At 38.6% G+C, this 19,045-nt stretch overlaps 2 protein-coding genes across 2 annotated transcripts; both read left to right on the top strand.

Annotated features, from left to right (window-relative positions):
• The first annotated feature begins 8,765 nt into the window (after window positions 1-8,765).
• Window positions 8,766-14,336, top strand: nipal4 (NIPA like domain containing 4). The gene is made up of 6 exons (XM_056731309.1): window positions 8,766-9,021; window positions 9,506-9,769; window positions 9,976-10,032; window positions 10,125-10,215; window positions 11,782-11,942; window positions 12,028-14,336. Exons 1-6 carry the CDS (start codon window positions 8,964-8,966, stop codon window positions 12,636-12,638), a joined length of 1,242 nt encoding a protein of 413 aa, XP_056587287.1. The 5' UTR covers window positions 8,766-8,963; the 3' UTR covers window positions 12,639-14,336.
• Window positions 14,337-14,655: 319 nt separating this feature from the next.
• tlcd1 (TLC domain containing 1) lies at window positions 14,656-18,915 on the top strand. The gene is made up of 4 exons (XM_056732063.1): window positions 14,656-15,105; window positions 15,838-15,920; window positions 17,077-17,159; window positions 17,725-18,915. The coding sequence occupies exons 1-4, from the start codon at window positions 14,900-14,902 to the stop codon at window positions 18,106-18,108; spliced, it is 756 nt and encodes a 251-aa protein (XP_056588041.1). The 5' UTR covers window positions 14,656-14,899; the 3' UTR covers window positions 18,109-18,915.
• Window positions 18,916-19,045: the final 130 nt, after the last annotated feature.

Below are 19,045 nucleotides of genomic sequence, written 5' to 3'. Positions count from 1 at the left end.
GAGCGGGTACTAAACTATCTCAGCGACTGGCCTATCTTGGCACACTCGCGAGATCTGTTATGTACACAAAGGGACCTGGTGCTCCGGCACCTAGGTCGATTGGGACTCCAGGTCAACCAAGAGAGGGGCAAGCTCTCCCCAGTGCAGAGCATCCTCTTTCTCGGTATGGAACTCAACTCTGTCACCATGTCGGCACACCTGTCCGCAGTTGTGCCCAACCAGTGTTGAACTGTCTGAAATGAACATTTTAGGCAGACAGCGGTCCCCCTGAAACAATTCAGAGGCTCCTGGGACACATGGCGTCCTCGCGGGCTAATACCCCTCGAGTTGATGCACATGACACCGCTCCAACACTGGTTTCAGAGTCGAGTTCCGAGGAGAGCGTGGCACACCGGCAGCAGGCGCATGGTGATGCCGCCCTGCTGCCGACGCACCATAACCCCTAGTCTTTATGACTTTTTCGACGGACTCAGGTCCCTCTGAGCAGGTTATGAGGCAGGTCGTGGTGACGACTGAAGTCTCCCTGCAGGGGTGCGGTGTAGTGTGCAACGGGCACGCAGGTGGGGTGTTGGACGAACCCCCGCCTGCGCTGGCATATCAATTGCCAAGAGTTGTGGGCTATGCTACTTGCACTGAGCAGGCTACGGCCTCTCGTGCGAGACATACACGTGCTGTTCCGAGGACAGCACTATAGCTGTAGCGAATACAGATCGTCAGGGTGGCGTTCGCACACAGCAGCTAAACACAACTTGCTCGACGCCTCCTCCGGTGGAGTCAACAGGTGACTCGTTCCCTGCAGGCCACACACCCCGGGCAAACTGAACTAGACAGCCGACGTGCTTTCTCGCCAGTTTATGCCTCGTGGAGAGTGGCGACTCCACCCCCGTGCAGTCCAGCTCATTTGGAGGCTGTTCGGGTAGGCCCAGGTAAAACCTGTTCACCTCCCGTAACACCACCATTTGCCCGCTTGATAGTCCCTGCCCTCGGCACGGATATCCTTGCGCACAGCTGGCCGCGGGATGGGCGGAAGCACACCTTCCCCCCCGGAGCCTTCTTGTACAGACTCTGTGCAAGGTCAGGGAGCAGGAGCACCAAGTGTTATTGGTCACACCACACCGGTCTAACCGCACTTGGCCTCAGAGCCGATGCTCTGGACAGCGACTCCCCCTGAACCATTCCCCTGACAGAGGACCTGCTCTCTCAGGGGAAGGACACGTTCTGGCATCCCAGATCAGACCTCTGGAACACCCATGTCTGGTCTCTAGACGGGACGAGAAGATCCTAAGATGGCTACTCCCCCTATACGGCTGAGACCATCACCCAGGCTAGGGCCCCATCTACTAGGCGGTTACACGCCTCTAGACGGTGCCTCTTCTCGTCCTGGTGTCTTTCTCAACGAGAAAGACCCACTGAGGTGCTTGATCAGGATTGTGTTCCCCTCCTCACGAGACTGGAGACTAACATCTCCCTTCCACACTGAAAGTGTATGTAGTCGCTATTGCCACTCATCACGACTCAGTCGGTGGAAAGTTTCTAGGGCAACACGACCTGGTCACCAGGTTCCTAAGCAGCGAGAGGGCGGAATCCGCCTCATCTCCGCTCCATACCCTCTTGGGACCCTAAGTGGTCCTGGGGAGCCTCAGGGCCCCCCAAAGAGCCCCTCGGAGGTTCCGATCTTCCTCATAGAGTAAGACGGCCCTCCTGACGGCGCTCACTTCCTTCAAGAGGGTAGGGGACCACAGAGCATCCTCCGTGTCCCTGGATTGCCTTAAACTCGGCCCTGGAAACTCTCACGTTATCTTGAGACCCAGGCCCGGGTGCGTGCCCAAGAAGTTCCCACTACTCCCTCCGGGGCCAAGTGGTGAACTTGCAGGCGCTCCCCATAGGGGAGGAAGACCCAACCCGATTAGTGTTGTGTCCAGTACGTACTGGACCGCACGCAGAGCTCTGAAGCTCTGACCAGCTCCGTGTCTGTTGGAGGACAGCAGAAGGGGAAGGCTGTCTCCAAACAGAGGCTGGCGCACTGGGTCGTGGACGCCGTTACGACGGCATTCCGATCTCAGAATCTCCCATGCCCATTGGCAGTGAGGGCTCACTCCACACGGAGTTTAGCCACCTCCTGGACACTGGCAGAAGCGCCTCTCTAGCAGACATCTGTAGAGCTGCGGGTTGGGCTATGCCCAAACACCTTCGCAAGGGTTAACAACCTTCGCGTAAACCCGGTGTCAGCCCACGTCCTGCGTGGCGACATGTAGGACTGGCATCCGGGGGGGCGTATGCCTGCGAAAGCACCTTTCCACCCTCTAACAGGTTGGGTCAGTGTGCTATTTACCTTTTCTTCTTACCCGAACACATCGCTAAGAAACTGGTACCTCACCAGCCTCCCTTCTTACCCAGACACTGGTTAAGAATAGGCATTCCATCCATCACCAAACAAGCACCCCCTGGGGGCTGGCTGGGCAGAGCAGCCTTCCCCCTTAGGCCGGGATACCATGTGAGCTATCACAGATAGCTCTAACCGGACCTAGTGCTACCGGACGTCTGTAACACCCCCTCCGTGGGCTGTTCCGTCTGATGTATCCTCATGAGAATGGTTCCCACTCCTGGTAACCCATGAGCTTCCCCAGGTGGGCCTCCACCTCGCGGTTAACTACTCAGTCCGCACGTTCCATGCGTTCTCCTCCAAGGACGAGACCATACCTATATCCACCATATTCCTCCCCACGGGTAGGAGGTGGCCTCTGTAGCGCTTCTCTGATTAAGAGTCGCGCTTACCCGGTGTAAACTGATCTGGACGGCCTCTCGCCTATAGAGAGCTAAGGCCCCGTCCGTGAAAGTTACCGGTCAGGGCTGTACCCATCTTTCTCCAAGAAAGCTCTGGAACCCCCCGACCACCACACTGGAAGGTTACAGTCTCACGAAAGCTTCGAGATGACACGCCCAGGCTTGTTACCGTCGCTTCGCTAGAGATTGTGACGCGATACAGCGTTGTGGCGTTTTCCATAGGCAACCCCATCTGTCGTTCTCGACACAACGTCGAGAGACCGACAGAAAGGGAACGTCTTGGTTACGTATGTAACCTCAGTTCCCTGATGGAGGGAACGAGACGTTGTGTCCCTTATGCCACGAACACGTATCGTATTCTGCTGCAGTTTGAGAGGTCTCAGGCTCTTCAGAACAAAGGTAAGTGAATGCTGCACGCCGGCCTCCTTTTATACCGGATTTCCGGGGGCGGAGCCCGGCATGCAAATTGCATTCGCCAAATTTCATTGGCCTTTTCTATAGTAGTCAGAGTTGATTGGTTCTCAAGGGCGAACCCCATCTGTCGTTCTCGACACAACGTCTCGTTCCCTCCATCAGGGAACTGAGGTTACATACGTAACCAAGACGTTCTCTCTATAGGCCTGGCCTTTCAGTCAATCACAGAAAATGCTGACCTTTGATGTGTTTACAAACTATTCTGAGATGCCAAAATATATAAAGATGGTCAATTTTGTCTTCATTTTAAGTTATAGAAATCATAGGGTATGAATTTATCTCTCAAAGCATATCTATGCTCTATCTAAAGCTGACAGATTTATTAATAAAGGCCAGATATTTTCCTGACTCATTAAGATTTATGGCTATACTTTAATTGACTTTTAAAACTAAAGACTTAAACAAGTCCTTGTAACAGACAGTATACAGAATTTCAACTGTTGAATCACCATAAGTGCACAGTTCTCTTATTGAAATGAAAATGTTTATGGCTTTAAAAACTTTGATTACCCATGTATTACAGGCTATAGCCTTTCTCAAGAGCGCCATCTACCTGCATCAGGCTCATGTTTGGATTCAGTTTTTGAAACATTCACCCTTTTATTTAATAAAGCAGTGTGTTCTGTTTTTTATAATGTAGATATAAAGTTGTTATTATGAAAATGTTGAATCTGACCCCTAAGTACATCAAAGTACAAAAATACATATTTTATTGTCTTAACATCAATAACATTGTTAAATGCACCCGTTGTTACAAAACTCCTCAAATTAGTTTAAGAAATTTGTCAATTTTTTTAATTTTAAAGTCTATTTTCAGAGAGATATTATAAAAGAAGTATTACTATTAATTAAAATCATAGGCCTATTAAAATGACAATAAAATTAGACAGCATTTTGTCATATGTGAGACAGAAAGGCTTGAGGGTTCTCAGAGTTATGAGTAAAAATCCCACATGTTTCATTTCCAATAAATGTATATGGCAGCAGAATGAATAATTCTTAATTAAATATAAAGAGATCCTTATTATAAAGTTAAACATTTTAATGAAGCAATTTGTATATGTATCATGAAAAAAAAACTGGTATATCAGAGGTCAGAACTTTTTTCAGGGCAGGCTGATCTCTATAGAAATTATATTATTTTGTTTAAAACTCATGCCTATAATTTGTCAGTTCCTCAAACACAGTTGCTATGCCAACCCATTTCATCCCTTAACTGCAACTTTGAAGAAATCCCTGATGTTACTCTGTGAGGAGAATCTGTAAATAGTTTATCATTTTATGTATTTCTCTCGTGTAGATTACATTATGGGGAGATATAAGTGGAGTTCAAATGTGAAAGCAAATATCAATATCTCTCCTCAGCATATTCAGTAATGATCATTGCATTTCACTCGAATAAAGTCAGGGCTGGTACACCACACCACATATTTCGAAGTTGCAGTGGATGACATAAACAATGAGACTTAATATTTATTGTTATTAAAATGAATATAACTTGGTTAGTGTAATTAGTCATGTTAAAGAGATCAACATTCATGTTTTTTGTCTGAATTTGAAACACAAGCGCACAGACAAAAGAAAAGGATTACAACTACTGTGAAAGTGAATATGAGCTGTGGCTGTCAGTCATTAACATTCATCCTAACATCACATTTATGTTCCACAGTAGAGAGAAAGAAAGAACTGTGACAAGAGAATTATGACAGAATAATTTTAAGGTGAACTAGTATTTGTCATTTCACGTACTAATAACCTCTTTTTACCAGTTCTCCTCTGTTCATGTTACAGTATGTTATGATGTTTTCTACTATCCTGAAATCAAATTGCAGTTGTATGTCAGGGTCTCTCTGTGTGTCTGTATGAATTGTTTTTCAGAGTTTGTGTGGGAGGCTGTGCGCAGGAGTAGTGCTGTTTTGACTGATCATGGTAATTAGTGCAAAAAAACAACAACTTGAAAATAGAACATGCGTAGACAAATGGAATAGAGTGAGTGAAATATTGTTCCTCTTTTTCTTTCTGTGTGCTTCACTATAATTTGAATAATTTGACATTTCCTCTTTCTCGATGTGTATCTTCTGTTAATGGGAAAAGTTGTGGACAAACCACTACTCAATATCAAGGGTATTTTGTTGTTGTAGAAGGAATGAATAAATAAAATGACAGGCCTAATACTTTAGGCTGTTGTAATCTGGTTATTGATTTTACAAAAGCAATAGATTACACAGAAGGGCTGTGATGGCCTTTCTTTTCTAGATTTGTTGGATTTTTAAATCATCCTGTGCATATAGAGTGATCATGATAGTCCAATCCAATTTAATTCTTTTTTAATCAGAAAATGTAGCGTTCTTTATGATCATGTATAATCCCATCAGGGTGGAAAAGAAAACACGACAACCTGAAGTTTTCCAGGAGCAAAAAAAATCCTATTTCACCTGATATGTGTTATTTATACTTGAGAGACTAAAAATAACAGCTCAGAAAGGAGGAAACTTTGGTCACCTGGTCTGACTTGAGATTCTTTTCAACAGAAATTTGTGCTGTGTTTCCTAAGTCTGCAGTGACATCATCTGGGCTCTTTGTATAACAGAATTTAATAATTCCCTTTCTTTCATTGTTTTTTTCTTGTACACATTAGGAAAGTAAGATCCTTTGTGCAGCTTTTCAACCAAGCATAATGCTGTTATCTTGATTCTATGATATGACTGAAATTACAGAATGTTGTTTAAATAATTGCGCTGTTTGCAGCCTAATGTTTGTTTAGAAAGCCCCACACTCATAATAGCCCATGAAAACCAGTGGAACATGTAGCCCCTGTCAGGGGACTTCTGTGTGCTCAAGGTAACCAGTCTCTAGGCTGTTTGTGACAACCTCAGGTGCTCTACCTAAATTCTAATTTCAACACGCCAGAGCACAACAAAATAACTGCTTACAAATCTTGTTCTAACAGTAACACCAACTATGTTTTTAAAATATTTACTGTACAATCTATAAAATGTTTCATTGATCAAGAGAGTCTCACGAAAAATAGTGACATATTGTCACAAATTTTAGAATCTATTAATTCTGGTTCATTGACACATTTCCCCTTTTTAGATTTACATTTAGCAAATGCACTTACAGTGCACTTATTATAGGGACAATCCTCCTGGAGCGACGTGGAGTAAAGTGTCTTGCTCAAGGACACACTGGTGGTGGCTGCTGGTATCGAACCAGCAACCTTTGATTTACCAGTTCAGTGGTTTAACCCACTAGACCACCATCTCCACATCTCCTTTTTATGATGTCACTCAGCACAATTTTTTTTCTGTTACTAAGCACGAATTTCATGTATTTTAACAGTATCTTCTAAATGTATAAATTTGAAGAGTTTGGTTCCAAAATGAGATAATAAAAGAATTTCAAAATCATGTTTTTTTATTATGTTATCATGTTTTATTGTGTAAATTAGCTGTATTTTTTGGTATTATGGCGTACATCAAAAGAAACAGAGTGTTCTAATTTTGGAACCAAACTCTTCATATATATCAACATAATCTGATGGTAATTCGTACCTATTTTACAAGGTTGCTCATTCGTGTGAATTCCTACGGTCTCATTCATACATCTTGTTTGCTTAGAACAAAGAGACATACAATATACATTTCACAACCAGGGGAGCAAGGCACGAAAAAAGGAAAAGAACCACACCTTTAAATTATTCTAAAATATTGAAAGATAAACATAAGTCGACAGTTTTCATAGCTTTTCTGTTGGTACTAGTTTGAAAGACCACCCTTCCTACATTTTATTCCTTTTCTGCTTTGACGTTAGGTTTAGCGTGGTTAGGGTGGACCTTACTCGTTGCTAAGCCACCTTTTAAGATGTGTTATCTTTAGCTAAATTTGCCTTTGCGCCTGTGATTTTAGGGTTTGAGTGGGGAAGGGGTAGCTAGCCATCTTGTGAAACATATGACTTCATCTGGTATCACGTTATAAACATACACAAGTGGCATGTGTATCAAAAATCGTGCTGATTTGCATTAAAAAAATTAGGAATTCGTGTCCATGAACACAAATTAATTGATTTTAAATTTTGTGATTACGTCATGAACAGCCTTGAGACTGGGATGAAATGATTTGTGTACAGAATATACAACAGAGATGCATTTCAAAGTTCATAATGATGTTGTCTTTCAGCTTCACTAAAAGAATGGACAACATAACTAATAAAATGTTGAAATAAACTTAAATGTCGCTGCTGTCCTTTAATTATTATATAATTCATTATTATTATTATTTATTACTTAAATCATTAATGTTAGTCACCCTTTATGTTTGTCACAGGGTTTCGCAAATATCTAAGCTTTACCTCTGTTTAAGCCCATGAGCTAAACTGGTTCTTCAGCTTTTGATGGAAATCTTTTGGACCAGCACCTTCAACAAGGAGGTATCAGGTAACATGCTATGAGGAACTACATACAGCATGTTTCATTCAATTTTAATGTCTAACTGCATTAGTACTTCTACAGTATGCATTAATCTAAGTTAATATTGATTCAACATAACAATACATTTAAGGTTGGTGCATCTGCTAACATATACGTTATTATACACTTTGAAAACACTTACGTGAACAATTGTATATCTACTGAAAGAAAATAACTGTAAAATGATTTTGCTTATTGTAAGTTCCTGTTAGCTAACACATTACCCCACCTCCCAAAAAACATGGTTTTACTACAGTTATAAAAAACATGGTTACTGTGGTAACTTAAATGGTTTTCCCAATCGTAAACAACAATACTCCACAAAAACAATTTTCCTAAAAGAATATAGGATCTTATTGTAAAATGTTACAATTTGTAGTTTTAGAGTGCAGCTCATGAAAACAAGATAATTCACAACCCCACCCATGCAAAAATATTATTTTTGTGAAGCGTATAAATAGGAAGTCTTTGTTAGTTTGAGTTCCTTGTAATGTCATATGTCACCCTGGACAACAAAAAACCAGTCTGATGGGTCAATTTTTCGAAATTGAGATTTTTAAATAATCTGAAAGCTGAATAAATAAGATTTATATTGATGTACGAGTTGTTCGAATATGACAATATCTGGCTGAGATACTCTGGAATCTGAGAGTGCAAAAAATCTAAATATTGAGAAAATCGCCTTTGAAGATGTTAATCAGGGGCACTGTGGAAGGCCATCCACTCTCTAAAATAAAGTTTTTAGATATTTAAGGTCGGAAATTCACAAAATATCTTCATGGAACATTATCTTTAATTAACATCCTAATGAGTTTTGGCATAAAAGAAAAATCAATAATTTTGACCCATACAATGTATTTTTGACTTGTACTAAAAATGTTCCCGTGTTACTTATGACTGGTTTTGTGACACAGGGTCACATATTTGAAACATTATGTTTTAACCTCCTGACAGAGACTATTTCCGTGCTGAATCAACGCAGGCGCGACTCGGGCGTGGCAGTAGATACCTGCTATGCTCGTGGCCGTGTTATCGTCGTGCACGCCGCACGCAGGTATCAGTAGTGTAAAGTTACACCCGAGAATGGTACAGAACGTCTGTTCTGACGTTTGCAAATGAACCGATTCGCTGTCCATAAGAAACGAGTTTTATTTCTCGTAGATTATTAACGGAGGAGGAATTACTTATATTTCCCTTTAAATGGATTTATTTCTGTAAGAACTATAACTACTTGTTTATGAAGGCAAACGATACGATGAAAGACATACATCTTCCCATCGATTCGTGCATAAATGGTAAGTGTTAATGACTCCTGAATTTAGAAGAGATTCTATTATAAAGTGATTTTTGTTTTTTTGTATATGTCTGGTGTGAGTATTTGTAATTATTTCACACCACAGTATTTTAATACAGTATTTAATTTGAATAAAAACCCTACAAATAGCAAAGATGATAGATTTAATGTTGAATCAATGTCAAATTGGTAATTTTCAACATTTTGTTTGCTATCTAAGGGATTATTAATGCTAGAATCGTTTGTTATATTGTCCCTCATAAATCACATTTGAGGATAAATGAGCATTAATATTACTATTTATTGTCATTATCATCATCAAGTTAACATACCTGTAAAACATCCATAGATATACTCAGATCAAAGGTTCTGACATCTACATAAATTAGTATTATTGAGATATTTTAGGTTTTATTTAATGCTTTTCACATATAATCCTAATGACATACATAAAACCACATTTCTTGTTTTCTTCTTCTGTTCAGGTTCTGTAATAAGACTATCGTGTCCCACATCCATCTTTGTTTGTGTACTTGACGGGTTAACTGGCAACGCGTCTTTAAGCGAGGACCACGCCAGCATAAACTCTACAGACAGTAAAGCAGCTGAGGTCATCGACAAATGGAGCAACTACAATTTCTGGATAGGCTTGACCCTGGCAATACTCTCAGCTTTTCTTATTGGAGGAAGTGTTATTATGAAAAAGAAGGCATTACTGCGTCTAGCCAGAGCTGGAGAGATGAGGGCAGGTAAGGTCATTTACATTCAGATTTACATAATAGAAAGATCTATGTAGCTCCAGGTGGAGCTCCAGGCTCCATTTGTTTCTCTTTTAAACCAAATAACATTCGGACAAAATAATGCTGTTATAATTTTGCAACTTCCTGTTCTCAAGATTTTATAGATGATTGTTAAAACAGTGTCTTCATTGTTTTCTGAATCTTCAAATCTTTAGCTGATGGAGGCCATGGTTACTTGAAGGACTGGCTTTGGTGGGGTGGCCTTTTGACCAGTAAGTTTATTTCAACACAGTTTAAATCATCCTCCTGTGTTATTGTAATATTGACTCCTGTTTGTAACATCCTGTTTTGTTTTTTTGCTCAGTGGGTGGAGGTGAGGCAGCAAACTTCGCTGCCTACATGTTTGCTCCAGCTACAGTGGTGACCCCTTTAGGAGCTCTTAGTGTTCTTATCAGGTAATGGCACCACCCTTATTTACACTTAGCAACAGTTTGCTCCACATGATGCTATGTAAACTTTACAAGCCTAAACCGGTAATTTTAGTTACCATTGAAATGTATTTATAATGCACTTTTTAAAATCTTCCATTGTTTCAATGAAAGTAATAATAATAATAGTCTTTGATGTACACTTAATCACTCAATATGAGCCTAAAAGTATAAGGAAGCACCTCATAATTAAATAAGTACTTAGAGAATACGTGCAGGTCTATTGATCAATTTCAAGTAAAAATCAAGCGTTAATGTTAATGAAAGATATCTCACACAGATTATTCAAACATTATTCTTTTACATTCTTGTAACATGGGTAATTATTCTGTACAGTCTATTGATCTGCATAATCTAACATAATGTCTTGAAAATATGGTAAATCCTAGTTGTTCAAAGAATTAGATTAATACGAAGTCATACGCATAATGACATATCATTATGTGTGTGACTGCTTACTAATGTAATTCACTTCTTTGTCATATCATATGATTACTGTCTCCAGCCAAGAATGTATTCAGGTCATTCCTGTAAAATCATATAGATAAGCTTCTTATTCAAACTATTTTATTGAAAAAAAACAATATACACATTATAGTGTTGTAAATAACCCAGCAAAAGTGATCATGATATTAAAGGGATAGTTCACCCAAGGATGAAAATACCGTCATCATTTACTCGCCCTCAAGTTGTTCCAAACATGTTTACATTTCTTTGTTCTGTTAAACAAAAAAACCTTTTTTTTTAAGAATGTAAACATTGAAAGAAATGTTTAGTCTTGGGACATATTTGACTACCATAGAAAAAACATTGTATATTTGTTTTGTTTTGTTAAACACAAAATCGATTCGACTACCATTTTAACATTTTTAACATGGTAGTCGATGTCCCAGAATTAAAATGGCGAACATTCTTCCAAATATATTCTTTGTGTTCAACAGAACAAAGAAATGAATACAGGTTCGGATAGGGTGAATAAATGGTGAGAAAATTCAAGGTCAAGAAGGTCAAGGATGATAACTGATATTGTGTTAATCCATATTGTAATACTGGAAATAAACATTCTGACAGCTTTGGTTTGACAAGCCAACATTGTATTTAAAAAATAAATACATAAAAATGTACCAGTATGTAATTTGATATAAATGGTGGTTACTATTTTGAATAGAAATGTCTGAATACAAACTTATGTAAGTTTTATCAATGTACATAGTATTGAGGAAAACTGCAATAATACTTAATGAATTACCATCTATTCTGTGCCTTCTTTATTTTTCATATTTATATCTCTTTAGTACTGTAACTATCGCCTAAAGCTGTATGTAAAGCTGCCTTAAACAATGCAGAATTGTAAAAAGTGCTATATAAATAAAATGAATTCAATTGTAAGATCGAATTGAACTTTCCCTAATATGATATATGCATGTCAACAGTCCATTAGTCGTAGCAATAACCTTTTGTGTTTATATCCGAGGTATTCATTTGAACTCAATCAACTGTACTAATGTTAATGTTTGTTTACTGTTCTTTCAGTGCAGTTCTGTCCTCTCACTTGTTCGGGGAAACAATGAATCTGCTGGGAAAACTTGGCTGTATGCTCAGCATACTGGGAAGTACAATAATGGTCATACATGCACCTGAAGAGGAAGAAGTGACGACACTTGCGGAAATGACAGAGAAACTGCTGGACCCTGGTAAGTGTTGATACATTTTGTGTCTTTTTGAAACCAAAAACAGATTTTAATGCGACGCAATAACACTTTTTTTCTTTTCCTGAAGGTTTTATGGTGTTTGCCAGCGTCCTGTTGGTGGCGTGTATGGTCCTCATCTTCTACTTCTCTCCTCGCTTTGGTCAGACGAACATTGTAATTTACATATGCATCTGCTCTCTGCTCGGAGCTTTTACGGTGTCCTCAGTCAAAGGCCTCGGCATTGTGATCCACACCTCCTTCTCGAACCTTTCCGTCTTCCGTCACCCTCTCACCTGGATCCTGTTGCTTACCTTAATAGGATCCATCCTCATCCAAATCAACTATCTGAACAAGTCGCTTGATACCTTCAATACGCTCCTGGTCTACCCCATATACTATGTATTCTTTACTACCGTGGTCCTGAGCACCTCTGTAATTCTGTTTAAAGAGTGGAGAGCCATGTCAGGGGTGGATGTCGTAGGCACGGTCGGAGGCTTCTTGGTTATTGTGATTGGGGTGAGCATGCTGCATCTCTTCAAAGACTTGAATGTATGTTTTGAAGATCTGAGGAGCAGTCTCTGTGAGCCACTAGGTCAGGAGAGCCTTTCAAAGAGGGAGGACAAGCACATCCTTATAGAACACATAGAAACCCTGCCGCCCATGAGAGAGGAAGGCCCTAGAGTTTTCATCATCAGCTGAGCAACTCGGTCCTTGCATAGGATTGTACAGAATGTGCAGTTTATGATCATGTCTTAGCTATTTTATTCACTGAAGGCTGTTGTGCTATGACGCAGAATTGACTTCTGCTGAGCGCTTATGGCAGAGACATTTTCATAAAAAATAACTGCAGTTAAACAAATTTTATGCATTGTTCAAATGCAGCTTAATTTCTAAGACTCCGACAGAAAAAACTATGAAGGGCTTGATTTTTAATATTGTAAATATGTATTTAGAATCAAACAAGTTTAAACTAGTCTTTAGGTGACTTGTATACAGAACAAGATGCAGCTCGAATTGCTGCTGAGGACTGCGTGGAGCATTCCAAATGTTAATATCCTTTTTATTTTCATTGACAACCTAAAATAGATCATTCAAGCCAGTATATTTACATCACTATGAGCTGAGCTTTTAAGTATATATTACATCAAATGAAGTAAAATATACATAACAAAAGACTATGACAGGGTAGTGTTGATTTTGAAATGGTACATGAATATAGATATTATATTTTCTAAGAATTGCTAAAAGTTTTAATTAAGTTTCTTTAAACCATTAAATTGCCATTCAAATTTGCTCAGCTACTACATAGGGTCAAACTCTGGATATTAAAACATTAAAGCACTTTAAAGTGATAATTCACCGAAAAATTTAAATTCTGTTAAGAATTACTCAACTTCAAGTTGTTCCGAACCTGTTTAAATTTCTTCATTTGTCTGAACACAAAGATATTTGGATAAATGTTAGCAACTGACAGTTCTGGGGCACTGTATTTACCTTTTTATCCACTGAACAGAAGAGCAATGCATCAAATGACTCTTAAGTCAATAGAACTGTAGCTCTGTACATTAATATTGGCAGCTGTTAACGTGACGTTTGACAAACCAGAAAAGCTCAAGAGGACTGAAACATGTTTTTACAAAAAAGAAAGTTAGAAAAAAAGAAAAACAGTGAACTACAGCCAATAATCACTAAGATATAATCAAAATCATCAACATGGATTCTATCTGACATTTTTTAAATTGAGTTATTCGCATTTTCCAATTGTGTGACAAGCTATTGACATGATGTATTGTTTTTTTCTTTGGAACTGTGAAGCTCAATAACTCAGTACTGCTCAGAGTGCAGATAGAACCTCAAGGTGGCCAAGGCGATGACATGTTAGGCTTTAATGTTACATGTTCTTTTAAATACAATATAGAAATTTTCAAGACTCTTTCAAGATATTACTCATTTACCTGTATAACGTGTGTGCACATTCTTAATAGCACCAGTAGATGTCAAACTCTGCACATTAAACCCAAATTGCCACCCACAAGTGATCTTTTTTACAAATCTTACAAAGCTCTGCATAGGTTTGCCTAAAAGTCTATTACGCACTTCCTGTTACAGTTGTTTATTTTGCATATATAATTAAGTCTAATAGATAGATCGTTTAAAATTTTAATTCAGTCCTTAAATATTGAGTTGGTTGTAATTTGTTCTAACATTTGTGTAGTAAAACTGAAACTGGAAGTCCTTCCACTGCTGCTTAACAAAATCTATACATGAAAATGCTTACGACAATCATCCATTTCTTGTTTTTTGTTATTTTTAAGCACCTTAGGACATTGGTCCTCTAGAGTCATGACTTTATGCTTCTAGTTGTCCTGGTGTTATGCATTTTGTGCCATATCACTATTAAAAGCTTATTAAAAAACAATACAACAAACTGTGCCTTCTTGGTCCTATGGTGTGAGTGAAATCATTTAATCCAGCTGCAAGACTCAGTACATTTCATTTGTTTAGGACAGCAACATGCATTTAAATGGCCTCTATTGTTCTATTGTGCTCAGTCGCCCACCCAACCACACACAGAGTCAACTGTATGACTGGAAAGCTGTGCTGGATAGTGAATTTGTAGAAATAGATCAAATTCAGCAGAAAGAGGTGTAGCCAACACCCTCTGTGATAACTTTCCTACGGACCTGTTCTTCACCGGCCAATCACTGTTCAGCAAACAGGTATAGTGACACATGCCACACCTATGACAGGCAGCAGCACGTGAATGAAACACGGAGGTTCAGAAACATAAGAAAAGCTTGCACTGGTTTAAAGTATTCTCAAAAAAGAAAAGGGATATTGTTAACTGTTTCAGAATTTGAAGAAATTTATTAGGGCGGTGCTGTTTAAAGTGCATAGACAACGACAACAAGGAACTGTTATCTGAGAAAAGGAAAGAAAAATCCAAGCAGTGGTGGAGGATGGACTCATGGCTGAATCACGTCCAGAAGCATGCAGCCCTCTCTGTATTGTGCTGCTCAGTGGCCTTCAGGATCCTTCACAGGTTACTGCAGACTGTGCCGAGACCCAGCATTGTGACTGCAGACCCTTGGAGGTCATGGAAGTGGAAGAACCTTTCAGTGTCACTCGTCCACTCTTTGCTAACTGGCACTTGGGCTGTTGCCTGGTGAGTTAAGGAGCTCGGTTTATTGACTTTGACTGAATCTTTCATTTCCAAATATTGAGGTACAGATTACTAAAAAAGAAACCATGTTGCTCTATTTCGATTTTGTAACACAGAATAGCAATACTCTTTTTTGCATGGACATTTTGTGTACCAAGACAGCGAGACACACATTTGGGACACTGTGAGGGTTAATAAATGCTGACAGAATTTCAGTTTTGGGAGAACTTTGTAAAGTGTTTAAAGTGACAGCAATAAATATTGGTTGAATAAGCGCTAAAGAATTGAACTGCAACTGTAGCATCTACATTGGAAAACAGGAGACCAAACAGGCTGTGATTTCATAGATCTATATTCATAGCACACTTATTGCAATGTGTAGTGATTCATTATGTTTTGTTTATTGTGACATAATCTAGACTACTGTAGATTGACATTTTAGATAAAGTACAAACTGATAGAAACTAGTACAGTGGCTAATAGTGTCTGTTAAAATTCATACCCACATAACTTTCAGTTAGAGATCTCTCAACGGTGGGAACAGGAAAAACCTGCAGGACAGGCATGAATTGAGAAACTCTAAGTAACCGTGATATAAGATAATTATAGAACTATAACAACTGTCTGTATAGGAATCAATTCACCCCTCAAATCCAGCAAGAGTTTGTATCCATTCATTGTGTAAACATGTTTGACATTAATAGCCTGTATGTTCCTGTATGTCTGTTCCAACAGTATAATACAGCATCCAGTGATGGTGCATGAACTCCGTTCAACCTACACTCCTCCCTCCTACCTGCTAGTCATCCTTTCCTCTGGTTAGTAAACCCCAGAACGTCCGACATCAAAACACAATGCACTATAATTGATTTTGCGTGACACTATGTGACTAGACACAAATAAGAATATGGGAATGATTTCATAATACATGAGGTTAGACACAGCATAGTACATTTTTGTTTACAATTGTTGGAAAATAAATGGTAAAAAGAAATAAGAATAAACAATTCAATAAAAATCAGTTTCCTTGGCCAATAAATATTGAAGTGAAAAATTGTATATACTTAGAAAAATAAAACAATATACGAAAAGTCGGCGCAGCAAAAATATCAACTCAATTTTTATAAACTTTCACAAAATGCGTGACGTTTCAAGCACACAGCCTCTTCATCAGCTTACCAAATAAATAAAATTATAAAATATATTTACAATACGACTAATTTAAGAATTATTTAAATGAGTTGTTTCCAACCTTTAAAACCATTGTAACAAAGAACTGTCTGTGTTTTTGGACTCCCTCAAGTTCTCAGAGCTTCTGATGTCTCTCCTATACTACACTTTTTTTTATCTTGTTTTTTTATGTTTTAGCGCTTTAGCGCTCAAGTCTTTGGAATAATGTTGTGGAAATTACATTATGTTAAAGTCCCAGTGAAATTAAGAAGTTATTTTTTTCATGAAATATTGTAGCGTTTATGGTAATTAGTTTATCAATGTGGGTAATTCTCTTTTAAAAATTCAAATGTGAATATGCACTTCCTTCCTCCATGACTATTCATCTTATATGACATGAGTTAGACAGCTTGGGCGGAGCATCCGTTATCTCCTCCCCTTCAACAGTCAGTCTACTGCCAGCTTAACTTCAAAATGTCACAGCTGTTTTTATATATCTAATCAAAATGCAGAGAATGAAGAAAGCCACGCCCACTATTTTAATCATTAGACAGTCCATTTCACATGGAAATGCATCAAAATCCGGAAGTAAAAACGATCGCAACGTCCGGTTCACCGGGACTTTTAAGCAATTTGTATGTTTGCATATAAAGGGTTGAAATGTAAACTTCCTATTAATCAGGAGAGTGTCACCTGTAGCACTGTAGCACATAATAATGGGAAAAATGTACAGTCCATGGTGAAAAAAACTAAAGATCAACTGGCTTAAGATGCAAGAGAGTTTTGACATCCATATTTTGACAGGATACTTCATTCAGGATGCTGGTGATATTATCTTCAGTGGGTATGCAAAAGCATCTTGGGAATTTCTGCTGCACCATGTTTTGGTAAGTCAAATCATAGATTATTTAACAAACTCTGTTACCACATGGGTTTTATCAGGATTTAAAGGAACAGATTACCCAAAAATGAAAATTCTGTCATCATTTACTCACCCTCAAGTTGTTCCAAATCTGTATAAATATATTTGTTCTGCTAAACACAGAGACACATATTTGGAAGAATGCTTGTAACCAACCATTTCTTGGCCACCAATGACTGCCATAGTAAGAAAAAATGCTTGATTAATTTCTGTTCTGTTGAACACAAAAGAAGATATTTTAAAGAATGTAGGAAAGCAAACAGTGCATTGGGCACTATACTACTATTCCTACTATGGCAGTCAATGGCCAAGAATTGGTTGGTTACAAGCATTCTTCCAAATGTGTTCATGAGAACAAGGAAATTTACACCGATTTGGAACAACTCGAGGGCGAGTAAATAAAGACATATTTTTTTGGTTGTCTCTTAATGTTGTCCTTAAATGGGCTGTGTTTGTAATAAGTCCTCCAATCTCGTTTGAACATAAATTGTATGTACATCCATGCGAGTAATCATATTTCTCTTTACTAGGTGATTTGGTGTTTCCTGTATGCAGTGTTCACACATCTTTATGTGGCAGGTGCAGTTGTGGCCTTGTTTGTGGAAGTGAACAGTGTATTTTTACACGCACGTTTATTGCTGAAACTGGCCAAAGTGGCTCCGAATTCCCTCCTTTACTCCATCAACAAACTGGTTAATGTCCTGACCTATGTGGTCTTCCGGCTTGGAGCGCAGTGTTATCTCACCTGGTACATCGTATATCACTATTCATCCCTGGATCACGCCTTCTACTTCCTAGTAACTATGTCCCTCATGGACATCATGATTCTCATCTATTTTTACCGCCTCCTCTGCACCGATTTCTTCTCGAAGCGCCGTCCAGACAGAAGTTCCTATAAATTTGCTGATGACTAAATCAACGTTTGGCAGGGGTTGATTATGGTTCTTTACAAAAACACAAGGATCTCCATCTTATAGGCTACATGTAAAAATGAAAAAGATACTTGACAAGTCTTTTATTTTAACTTTCAAAAGTATAAAACCTGGTGGTGTATTAGATTGCAAATCTAGATATTGATAGATATTAATTCAACCATATAATTATCACACTGGAAACTTATCTTCATCTTCAACTGATGCTTTTTTAAATGTACTGGATCTCTCATGGATGTCAGCCACAGAGTTTCCTCAAGAAATTGATTTGCACATCCACTAAATTGGCTTTAGTAATTTTACCAATGAATTTTCCTAGTAATACTTAACCGATAAACCTACCTCAGATTCAAAATAAACCTGAAAGGAGCAATGTTACCTCACAAACATGCTGAAAGTGGAATGATGCTGTTTTTTCTAATCATTTTCATTTCCCTTTCAAGGAATATACAAGAGCTTAATGCTAAAAATTGATCACTACATTAAAATGTAGGAATAAAGCTTTTTCTATCAAACAAGATTTGTGCTTGTGTTTTCTTAGTGTGTGAAATGTTAAGTACGATGCAAAGCAAGTTGCTTTGGATAAAAGCGTCTGCCAAATGCATAAAAATATTTAAAAAAAATTGTGTATTATTTTGGCACATGGCACCGCTTGAGATTTGAGACAACTGATTCCGAACATCTATAATTGTATTAGTCGATAGCAGAATATCTAATGTACAACATTTTAAGTGCAACTATAATGTTTAATTCAAATTCAGTAATTCAAAACTAATATCCATAAATTTGCTAACATTCCAAGTCTTCAACTAAACATGGACATCAGGAATACAAACAAAGATCATAACTGAACAGTGTAGAAAGATTCTAATACACAATTCTTAACCAAGAACTTATTTTCAAACCTTATTTTCAAAAC

This window comes from Triplophysa dalaica, chromosome 19 (assembly GCF_015846415.1).
Source record: "Triplophysa dalaica isolate WHDGS20190420 chromosome 19, ASM1584641v1, whole genome shotgun sequence".
Lineage (NCBI taxonomy): Eukaryota > Metazoa > Chordata > Actinopteri > Cypriniformes > Nemacheilidae > Triplophysa > Triplophysa dalaica.
Note: the sequence above shows the minus strand (reverse complement) of the source record. Positions and strands in the feature narration are given on the sequence as shown.

Bases quoted from the DNA above. Each gene is read 5' to 3' on its own strand.
- nipal4 (XM_056731309.1), top strand. From the start codon at position 8,964: ATGAAGGCAAACGATACGATGAAAGACATACATCTTCCCATCGATTCG. The intron at 9,022-9,505 runs GTAAGTGTTAAT...TCTTCTGTTCAG, and splicing joins CATCGATTCGTGCATAAATG to GTTCTGTAATAAGACTATCG. The intron at 10,216-11,781 runs GTAATGGCACCA...CTGTTCTTTCAG, and splicing joins GCTCTTAGTGTTCTTATCAG to TGCAGTTCTGTCCTCTCACT.
- tlcd1 (XM_056732063.1), top strand. From the start codon at position 14,900: ATGGACTCATGGCTGAATCACGTCCAGAAGCATGCAGCCCTCTCTGTA. The intron at 15,921-17,076 runs GTTAGTAAACCC...ATATTTTGACAG, and splicing joins GCTAGTCATCCTTTCCTCTG to GATACTTCATTCAGGATGCT. The intron at 17,160-17,724 runs GTAAGTCAAATC...TCTCTTTACTAG, and splicing joins TTCTGCTGCACCATGTTTTG to GTGATTTGGTGTTTCCTGTA.